The sequence below is a fragment of the Myotis davidii genome, unplaced genomic scaffold, assembly GCF_000327345.1.
Source record: "Myotis davidii unplaced genomic scaffold, ASM32734v1 scaffold1757, whole genome shotgun sequence".
Lineage (NCBI taxonomy): Eukaryota > Metazoa > Chordata > Mammalia > Chiroptera > Vespertilionidae > Myotis > Myotis davidii.
Window position 1 is genome coordinate 120614 of NW_006288116.1, and position 11361 is coordinate 131974.

General features: G+C 42.1%; 1 protein-coding gene across 1 annotated transcript in view; it reads right to left on the reverse strand.

Annotated features, from left to right (window-relative positions):
• Nucleotides 1-10345, reverse strand: part of GBP5 (guanylate binding protein 5) — a 22305-nt gene extending 11960 nt beyond the window's left edge. Inside the window, exons 1-3 of the mRNA XM_006759896.2 lie at nucleotides 10142-10345; nucleotides 4117-4325; nucleotides 3479-3606 (exon numbers count right to left, since the gene is read on the reverse strand). Coding sequence (XP_006759959.1) covers nucleotides 3479-3606; nucleotides 4117-4306 — 318 coding nt within the window. The 5' untranslated portion in view covers nucleotides 4307-4325; nucleotides 10142-10345. The remainder of the gene's footprint in view (nucleotides 1-3478; nucleotides 3607-4116; nucleotides 4326-10141) is intronic.
• Between the last annotated feature and the right edge of the window lie 1016 nt (nucleotides 10346-11361).

The following is an 11361-nucleotide window of genomic DNA, read 5'->3' on the forward strand; positions in this document are numbered from 1 at the left end:
CTAGTTTCATATTTTTTCACGTATCTGTCCAATTTTCCCAACACCATTTATTGAAGATACTGTCTTTACTCCATTGCATGTTCTTGCCTCCTTTCAAAAATTAATTGACCAGCCCTGGACGGTGTGCTCAGTGATTAAAGCATTGGCCCCAGGACTGAAGGGTCTCAGGTTCGATTCCCAGTTAAGGGCACATACCTTGGTTGTGGGTTTGCTCCCTACCCCCGCTCGAGCTCGTGTGGTAGGCAACCAGTGGATGTGTTACTTTCACATCAATGTTTATCTGTCCCTGTCTCTCTCTCTCTGCCTCTCCTGCCTCCCTTCCACTGTCTCTGAAAAGCAATGGAAAAAGATATCCTCAGATGAGGATTAAAAAGAAAAAACAACTTAATTGACCATAATGGTGCATGTTTATTTCTGGGCTCTCTGTTCTGTTCTATTGATCTATTTGTCTGTCCTTGTACCAGTACCAGACTGTTTTGATTACAGTGGCTTTGTAGTATAGTTTGATATCCAGTATTGTGATCCCTCCAACTTTGTTCTTCTTTCTCAAGATTGCTCTTTTAGGTAGGTATACTATGACTCCGAGTCTTGGATGGTGGCCTTATGTAGTAGGTGTCCTGTGGGCCTCAGTCATGCAGTTTCCTTGATCTTCTGAGCTAGGTGCTCTAAGAATGACAGTGGTATGGGTTATGTGGGCTCTTCTGTTGAATTTGGGTCTTGATTGCTGTTGTCCCATTTGTAGGTGGGCTCAGCCCTCAGGTTTATTGACACTGAGTCTCAACCCTGACCAAGCGTGCCAACTGTTAAAAAGGTGCTGACAGAACAAAACAAGGCAAAAACAGACCAAACCCAAAACAACATATTTTCATATTTTTTAAAAACAACCACAACTATAAAAACAACCATATCAAAAAGACTCAAAAAACAAACAAAAAACACCCCTGCATGAAAGAATACTAGAAGACACAAGACCAAAAGAATTAAAAGAGAGAGAGAAAAAAAAAAGAGAATATGAAAGCAAAGAAGGAAGAGACCAGAAATAGGATAACTATGAAAAATAAAAGGTAAAAAAAAGAAATAAAATAATAATAACCTAAAAAGTAATAATAATTAATAAAATAAAATATATAATAGGAAAAGAAAACTAGGGAGAGAAAAGAGAAAGAAAAAAATTTTAATTAAAAATTTTATAAAAGTAAAGAGAAAGAGACAAAATAGACTCAAATGAAATATAGCAATGAGAGAATATGAAAAAAAGAGAGAAAAAAGAGAAAAAAAACCAAAGCCCACCAAAACAAAAAAACTTTTGCATTTGGTGTTTGCGGAGTTTGCTGGATTTTGCTGCAATGCTGTTGAATCTGGCCATTTGGTGTGTGGCCTCTGGCCTTCATGGCAGTTCTCTGGTGAGTCACTCTACTGTCCCTGTCTGGCCCTGGGCAACCTGACTGAAGCCCTGCAGGGCAGATCCCCCAAGTAATCAGTGGACAGGGCCTCCCTAACCCAGGGGCTGAGGCAGCTCCAGGACTGCTCTCCCTTCCTCCAGGGAACTGGACTCTGTGGGGAGTGGTCCTGGTTCGGATTATTTAAACAGACTGGCCTTCGGGCGCCATGCTCTTAGCGTACAGAAGGGATAAGGCAGCACTCTTCTCCTCCTAATGCCTCAGCTCTGCCTGGGTCACTAGCACCCCCTTATGGCCACCTCAAGCAGGAGGGGATAAAAACAAACAAACAACAACAAACCCCAGCCCTCTCTTGGCTCTCTAACCTTTCAGCAAGGCTGGCTCTCACAAGGAGGGGAATCTGCCTAGGCTTCCACCAGGCCAGATGTCCAGACCCCGGGGCAGATTTCCAGCGCAGAGCCCTTCCAAAAGTGGGGGAAGGGTCGCCTCCTTTTTGTGGAAGGTGGGGAGGGTGGCGCCTCTTTCCTAGGGCACACTGTCTGGCCCCCAACCTGCTCTCTTCTGAAAGTTCTTTCAGAAAATAATCCGACCCTCAGATTGACTGCTGGGTGATCTGCTCAGACCCCTCTGTGGGTCTGGAGTTCTGCTGCATGGCCCTTCCGCAGACACCCTCTGGCAAGCTTCCAAACTGATGTTGAAATCAAGCATTCTGCCTGGGATAGTGTGGTCTGAGCACTTATTATACACAAGGTAGACTACATTATCTTATCTAGTACTCAAAACAACGCTGTAGGATAAATTTATAACTATCTCCATGTTACCAATGAGGAAACTAAAGCACAAATTGAGATTGACCATACGAATTCGTAGTAAATCAAAATCAAAAGCAAAACAAGAACTAAACAACAGGGAAGTTCAAGGGAAAGATCCAGTTGTGTGCTGGAGTCAGCTTACACCAGCCCACAGGAGCTGACTGTGAAATTCCAAACCCTGGGTTTCCTGACTTCACTTTGGGAACTTGGACTCAGCTATGAGGGGGCCAGGGGTGGGGAGGGGCGCATTTAGATTATTGGCAAGTACTACAAGTCAAGGCTTTTTTAACTTCCCTACCCCAGGAGGCTGGTTGTTAAATAAACACTTACCAGCAAAGAGTGGGAAATGCTCGTGTATGTTCAAATGATAAGGTGGGTAAGACCAAAGGAAAATCAAAGATTTAAAGATTTGGAAACAGTCTAAGTGCCCATCAGCAAATGAGTGGATTAAAAACCTGTGGTACATCTACATAATGGAATACTACGCTGAGGTGAAAAAGAAGGAATTCTTATCATTTGCAACAGCATGGATGGAACTGGAGAGCATTTTGATAAGCAAAATAAGCCAGTCAGAGAAAGATAAATATCACATGATCTCACTCACTTATGGAATATAAGGAACAACATAAACTGATGAACAAAAACAGATCCAGAGACAGAGAAGCATCGATCAGACCGCCAAACCTCAGAGGGAAGGTAGGGGAGGGTGGGGGTAAGGGGGAAAGATCAACCAAAGGACTTGTATGCATGCATATAAGCCTAACCAATGGATACAGACAACAGGGGGGTGAGGGCATGAGAGTGGGGACTTGGGGGGTAACAGGGGGATGAGGACACATATGTAATACCTTAATCAATAAAGAAATTTAAAAAAAGAAACAAATAGGAGTGGAAACCTGAAAAAATAAAGACATTTACTCTTGTCAGAGACAGAGAGCCACAGGTCCAAAGTCCCAATTTGAACTCTGAGCCAGAGCTGAGTACTAATCACTATTCTCTGCAGGATCAGACTTGGGAGAGTGATTTTATTTGCACCATCTTTCTGCATTTTGGTTAATGGCCTTAGCCCCACATTAATGGAGTCTCTCCATCATGACTTTGGCTTAGAAATATTTTTCTCACTTCAGGTTTCCAAACATTGACTATTAAATATAGAAAAGGAAATAAAGATATACTCTGTTCAAGTGGAAGTACCAAAAAAAAAAAATTCTGTAAAGAATGTTCAGAGATGAGAAGGCTGATCAAAAAGGAATCCTTGTTCCTCACCTTCTCTACATCTCCCAGTCCCTCGGTGTCCAGCAGAACCAGGGTGTGGTTTGGCTCCTCTGGATGAGGCACACACCACATCCAGATCCCCTTGGTGTGAGACTGCACCGTGGATCCAACAGAGAAGCCTGCAGTGGAGTAGAGAGGTTGTAATAGATGAGGGATCTGGAAATTAGAGATGTTCTTGACAAATGAGCTAGGGCTTAAGGAGAGCAAGATGTGGAGATGGAGCAAAGAATAACCATTATTGATCTGAACTGCAATAGAGAGATGGGAAAATAAGAGTATCAGGTACCACAGGTTGAAAACTTGATGATTTTTTAAAACAAGAATATTATGCTACTAAAATTTTAATAGTTTATAATTTTATATATGTTCTTTTATTGATGTCTTCCTCTTTATGATTAGAAAACATTTTTCTTTTTACAAAGAGCTATTAAGTAAAAAGAAAAAGAGGTGATATTTCAGAAACAGACCTCTGTCCTTTACCTTCAAGAAGATAATTAGCCAGCTATGGCCCAGACATTACCTTTTCAATATTCCTGTCCATCTCTAACTTTCTCTCCTCATATTCTGTGCACATGCTGGGAGTGTGGGTGAAAAAAAAGACCCGGCAGAGCTTAGCTGGTGTCACTCACCATCATTCTTCCCAGCCAGTTTGTTCATCAGGTAGGATTTGCCAGTGCGGTAGAGGCCCACAATAGCCACCACGACAAGGGGCTGGGTGAAGGCAGAAAGGATCTCCAAAGCTTTCTGATTAACTACCAGTTTCCCTTCGATGTTCTCAATGAGGCACACTGGTTCTGGCATGTGGATCTCTGAGGCCATGTCCAGGGTGTGACCTTGTCTGCAAGGGAATAGATGGGGTGGATTAGAACTTCCAGTCTCTAAGCAGAGAAAGTCATTTTGCTTCCTAAACCTGGGGACATTCTATTCCCCAGCATGGCCTAAGTTTCTAAAGAAATTATTATTATTACTAGAGGCCCGATGCATGAAAATTTGTGCAAGAATGGGCCTTCCTTCCCCTGGCTGCAGGCACTGCCTTCGCTCTGGCCCGGAGCCAACTTTCCGCCTTCCCACACTGCCCAGAGGCCTGGAGCGGCTGGGTGGTGTGGAACGCCTGTGTCCCGCCCCACCCTGCCCCTGGCCACTTGGTGCCTATGAATACAAATTAACCTGCCATCTTTGTTGGGTTAATTTGCATACTCACTCCAGATTGGCTGGTGGGTGTCGTGAAGGTACAGTCAATTTGCATCTTTCTCTTTTATTAGTGTAGATTATTATTATTATTACTAGAGGCCTGGTGCACAAAAATTTGTGCACTCAGGGGGGTCCCTCAGCCCAGCCTGTGCCCTCTATCTGTCTGGGACCCCTCAGGAGCTGTCCAACTGCTGGCTTAGGCCCACTCCCTGGGGGAGCAGGTATAAGCTGGCAGTCAGAGATCCATCTGGCAGCCTGGGAGCCCTTGGTAGATGTCCACTTGCCAGTGGGGAGCAGGCCTAAGCTGCAGTTGGACATCCTTAGCACTGCTGAGGAGGCAGGAGAGGTTCCCACCACCACCGCTGTCCTGGCAGCCATCAGCCTGGCTTGTGGCTGAGCAGAGCTTCCTGTGTGGGAGCGCACTGACCACCAGAAGGCAACTCCTGCATTGAGCGTCTGCCCCCTGGTGGTCAGTGTGTGTCATAGTGACCAGTCAGTCCCAGTTGTTCTGCTGTTAGGGTCAATTTGCATATTACCCTTTCATTATATAGGATTATTATTATTATTTTTAATAGCAAAACAGGTCATAGGAAAATAAATCCTAAGTCCACCAGAGGTCTACTATAGGGTACTCCACTGCTTCTTAAATATTTATGGGCTCATGGAAAACCGTTCCCTGAATCTCATCTATTGCTAGTTTGAATCTGACTCTCCTCCGCTGGTTTTTGGCTTGCTTACATTTCTTAGTTTTTACCTCCCTGAATCCCCAAATGGAATCTTTATGAGCACTATTTATTATATTATACTTCTTGCCTTTACCCCATCTAAACTTGCTATTCTGTAATGTAGAGGTATATCTAGACAAAGTGTATTATAAATCCTGGCAGGTCATTACATAGCATTCTTGAACAAATCATAGTTGTTTAAAATAATTTTTATATAGCTATTGGTGTGCCTTTTTCAATCAAAACATTTAAGGTATGATCATTTTATGAATGAGAAAATGAGTGAAAATACTTTTTTAAAAAATATATTTCTATTTATTTCAGAGAGGAAGGGAGAGGGAGAAAGAGAGCAAAATGTCAATGATGAGAGAATCAATGATTGGCTTCCTCCTGCACACCCTCTGGGTATTGAGCCCGAAACTCAGTCATGTACCCTGACCGGGAATCAAACCATGCTCTCCTGGTTCATAAGTCAATGCTCAACTGAAAAAATTTTTCTTTTAAATATATTTTTATTGATTTCAGAGAGGAAGGGAGAAGGAGAGAGAGATAGAAACATCAATGATGAGAGACAATCATTGATCAGCTGCCTCCTACACGCGCATTACTGGGGATCGAGCCTGCAACCCGGGCATGTGCCCTTGACTAGAATCAAACCTGGGACCTATCCATTGAGCCAAACCAGCTATGGATGACAAGACTTTTAAAAATAATACTTAATCATTTATTTGGGGGCATCAATTCCTACAACCTGATAAAACATGTTTAAGCTAGCTGAGATTTAAGCAAAACTTTCTCTTCTGCTTTGCCTTATCATAAAGGACAATTTTCTTTCATTTTATAAGTGACTAGTGGTCCAGTGCATGAAATTTGTAAACATTAAAAGGGAATTAATTAGAGAGGGTAGGAACGCAAGCCTCATGTTTCCGGGCCTGCGCAGAGAGGCAGAGATGCGAGACTCACATCCCTGGGCTCATTGCCAGGGTTGAGGACATGAGTCTCGCATCCCACGGCCTTATGGTGGGGTTGGGGATGTGAGCCTCATGTGCCCAGGCTGGGGCAGGGACATGGATGCGAGCCTCACAGACTAGGGCCCATTGCTGTGGTCGGAGATACTAGTCTCATCTCTCTGGGCTGGCACAGGGGTGGGGACACAGCCTGCTTATCAGTTGTTACGTGTCGGCGTCCTGACCAATTTGCATATTATTCCATTATAAGTATAGACTAGAGGCCTGGTGCACAAAAATTAGTGCACTCGGCGGGGGGGGGGTCCCTCAGCCCAGCCTGTGCCCTCTCGCAGTCTGGGACCCCTCAGGGGATGACCACCTGCTGGCTTAGGCCCACTCCCCAGGGAATTGGGCCTAAGCTGGCAGTCAGACATCCCTCTGGAAGCCCGGGATCCCTCGGTAGATGTCCACTTGCCAGTGGGGAGCAGGCCTAAGCTGCAGTTGGACATCCTTAATGCTGCTAAGGAGGTGGGAGAGGCTCCCACCATCACCGCTGTACTGGCAGCTGTCAGCCTCGCTTGTGGCTGAGCAGAACTCACCCTGTGGGAGCACACTGACCACCAGAGGGCAGCTCCTGCATTGAGCGTCTGTCCCCTGGTGGTCAGTGTGTGTCCTAGTGACCAGTCATTCTCAGTCATTCTGCCGTTAGGGTCAATTTGCATATTACCCTTTTATTATATAGGATAGAGGCCTGGTGCATGGATGGGGACTGGCTGGTTTGCCCTGAAAGGTGTCCCGGATCAGGGTGGGGGTCCCCCTGGGGTGCCTGGCCAGCCTGGGTGAGGTGCTAATGGCTGTTTACAGGTTGGCCACAACTCCTTCAGAGTGGGGGTCACCACTGGGGTGCCTGGCCAGCCTAGGTGAGGGGCTGATGGCTGTTTGCAGGTTGGCCACGGCCCCAAGCAACCCAAGCTCCCAGTGGAGGCTGGCTGGAAGCAGGTATCTTAGATTTATTTATCTTCTATAATGGAAACTTTGTTGCCTTGAGCAGAGGCCGCAGCCAGCCAGGGCAGGCAGGAAGCTTGGCTTCCTCCATCATGGGGGCAACCAAGCCTCCTGCTTGCTCCAGCTTCGTGGCTGCCGGCCACCATCTTGGTTGGGTTAATTTGCATATAGTCGCTCTGATTGGCTGGTGGGCGTGGCTTGGGCATAGAGGAGGTGCGGTCAGTTTGCATGTTTCTCTTTTATTAAATTAGATTATTTATTACAGAAGCTAAAAATCCACCATCTGCTTGACTTTTTCTTTCACTGAAATCTTATAATGAGCACATCTGGATTTCCTTATTAGTTGACTATGAAAACTGCTTTTGAAAAATTATAAATATACCTTCTCCCCACTTCCTTATAGCCAGTGCCCTGGAGATCATCCAGGTATGGATAGATAAAAACAGACCTGCTTGGGAGCAGATAATTGCAAATAACATAGCACCAGGGAATCAGAAAAGGCCTAGTTCAAGCCAGGTCCAGAAAGAGCGGGTTCCATGTGATTTTACAGATTCAAATGCCAAGTTTCATTCCTTTCTAGTTCACTTCCCATGCAATATTAGAAAATTATCTTGTGGAGTTCTGTTTGTGTGATTTGTATATAGCAGGGGTCATAATATTTTTAGATTAGAAAAATAGGGGGACTGGCAGTGATGATCTACAACAATTAGCTAGGAAAGCAGAAGGTACACAATCTAAATCTATTTGCGGATAATGGGGGCTGACAAGATACTGCATTTCAGGATGTGGTCACTAATGGGAGAGAGAACTAATTTGTCTGAATTCTCAGACCTCCCAATGAATAACATTAGATCTGTATATCTATATTAATAAAAGTGTTTTATAGATTGTTCCCAATTGTTATCTGGTTAACATTTTTAACACTTTTAGGAAAGCCCAGTTTCCAAAATCTTTACAAATTAAATGTGTTCAAGTCCTATACTTACCTATTGCTCTGCCTTTTATAACTTAGCCTGTGATGCATTCTCCCTACCACTGTTAGAGGCCCATTAACTTTCATCAATGAAAACAATGTAAGAATACGTTTCACACACATATGCACACACACACACACACACACACTTATTTTGGCTTTAAAGTAAGTCACACCTGATTTCCAATCCTAGCCTTGCAACTGGATATCTGAATGATATCTCATTTCACTCAACACTCTAAGTCTGTTTTCAAAATAATAGAAGTAAATAAGTTAATTAATGTCTATTTATATCAGGAGTACTGAAGCATAGAAACTGCTGTCCTGTATGAAACTACTGTTTGAAACTCTCTGCTTTTGTTAGACAGTCCCTAGTCCTGCAAACTCTGTCATTATAAACTCTGTCACTTTAAGACAGTCTGTTATTCTATAAAATGACTTTGTTTTTAGTTCAAATAATAAAAAAAGATAAACTCAACTATCTGACCTTGCAAGCTAGCCATCCAATGTAATAGATAATTCCCATATTCTTATGCCAAGTGCAAACTCATAATGTATTCAATGTTACAACTGTCTATAACAATAACTCACACAGAGCCCTTTGTAATATCTGCAAACAAAGAGGCTGGAAGAGTATAAATATGGGAGACTTCCTGTATGTGGTGTTCAGAATTTGACAGAGGTAATCTGCTCTGAACCCGCGCACAATAAAGACAACTCCTAATTGGCTCATTAAGCATCTTGTCCAGCTCGCTGATTTGCGATACAACAGTACTGCTAGCTTGAGAGAGAGAGAGAGAGAGAGAGAGAGAGAGAGAGAGAGAGAGAGAGAGAGATACAGAGCCAGATCTGTAGGAACATAAAAAGAAATCTGTAAAGAAGGAAAATGCCAAGAAATCTTTTTTGAAGGCTCAGAAGTGCTAGTGATGGGGTTTCTAGAAGAAAATATTGCTATCTTCAGCCATAAAATTCTAGTTGTGTTATTTTTAAAATCGTTTGCTTTCACTTTGATTTGTGTTGTTCCTTGGTTTGAATTTGGAGGAAGAGAAAGAGGCTCTTATCAAGGAGACAAATGGGAACTGAACAAGAAAGAGATGCATGGAGCTTGTGATAAGAAATTCAAAGGAGGAGAGAGTTCTGAGGAGTAAACAAAATTACCAGGCTGTAATGAGGGTCAAGTTGGGCCAACTGTTGAAGCAAGTGATAGTAATAACAGAGGCATTAGACTAGTAGAAACAATCAAACATAAAGGGCCTTAAGTAAAGAGTGGGTGCCAAGAAATCAAAACTAATTGATTCATGCTATTTCTAAAGGAAGAAATCTACCTTCAAACAATGTACAAGACTATGACTAAAAATATATAGTTGTTTTCATGAAAGCTCTTTATTATTCATTTTAGCTTTTAACTTTTTTTGGCCTTAACGATGTAAGCCAGCTATTTACATTGCATATCATTCATTGCTCTTTCTCACAAAAATAATAGTTACAGCTGTTGAAATTTTCAGGATGACGTTTGAACTAACTTAATCAGGGTTTATCAAAGATTAAGATAACTGAAGTGGCAATTATGATCCCCATAAGTCATAAATTGGCAAAGGAAGAAAAACAGTGTTAAGACATTTCAAACTCCGGTTAGTCTCTACACATGCTTCTGTGTAGCTCAGCAGTAAGCAAATGTAGCTGGCACTTAATGAATGCTGCTTCCTGTCTGACGGCACCTCAGTTTTGTTTTTAATTAAGTCTGATATCCCACACCTGTCCTGGATAAAATGTTTTTAAAACCTCCCTTTTACCACCCTGAACCCAATCTTACCTTGACTATAAAATCAACAGCAGGTATCTTTTAGAGCTGGTAACAAAGCTGCTTCACGAGATTGTGGTGAGTCCTAACTCTGTCTCTCAGTTTGGCTGTGCTGGTTTCTGGTAAACTTCTTCCTGAAGAAATCCTGGGGATTTTAGTTTTCTTTACAGTCCCCTCCCCCTCACACACAGAGACAGCAGAGGATTAGAAGTTGGTTTCCCAACTTCACTAAAGGAAACTGAAAGACCAGGAGGCAAGCTCACTGACTGGGCAGTTCATGTCCTGAGTTTTGCCTACTGGGTGTATTTGACCTGATTTCTCAGAAATTGCATAATGTTAGTGAAAAAGAGTTTCAATTTTCTTTTCTATTTCAAACTGTCCTCAGGGCTGTGAGAATCCATAATTTTACAGTTAATAACTCTAAGTATGTCTGAACTATGTAAATATACATTTTTTCCTTTTTAAGAAAGCGACCATGCTTGTATTTTGCACTAAAGATGTTGATAGAATTTTCTCTGATAAAATCGAGTTTGAATACATTGCTATATAATGTTGATGAAAAATTAACTTACTTAAATAGATAAGCCAAATGCTTGACAATTTTAAAGAATTGAAAGAAAAGTCTCTTCAGTAAGTGGTATTGAGAAAACTGAACAGATACATGCAAAAAAATAGATGAGATTTTTACACCATATACAAAAATAAATTCAAAATGGATTCAAGACTTATATGTAGCAAATGAAACCATAAAACTTATAGGAAAAAAATATGAGCAGTAAACTCTTTGATATCAGTCTTAGCCATGTATTTTTTTTTTGATATGTTTCCTCAGGCAAAAGCAACAATAGCAAAAATAAACAAATGGAACTACATCAAATTAAAAATCTTTTGCACAGTAACGGAAACAATCAACAAAATGAAATGCAACCTACTGAATAGAAGATATTTGCAAATAATATATCTAATAAAAGTTTAATATTAAAAACATATAAAGAACTCATACAGCTCATACAAATCAACATCAAACACACACACACTCACACACACACACACACACACACACACACACACACCCCTTATTAAAAAATGGGCTGAGGATCTAGATGGACATTTCTCCAAAGAAGACATAGGGACAGCCAATAGACACATGAAATATGCTCAATATCACTAATCATTAGGGGAATGCAAATCAAAACCACAATGAGATGTCACTTCATACCTGTCAGAATGGC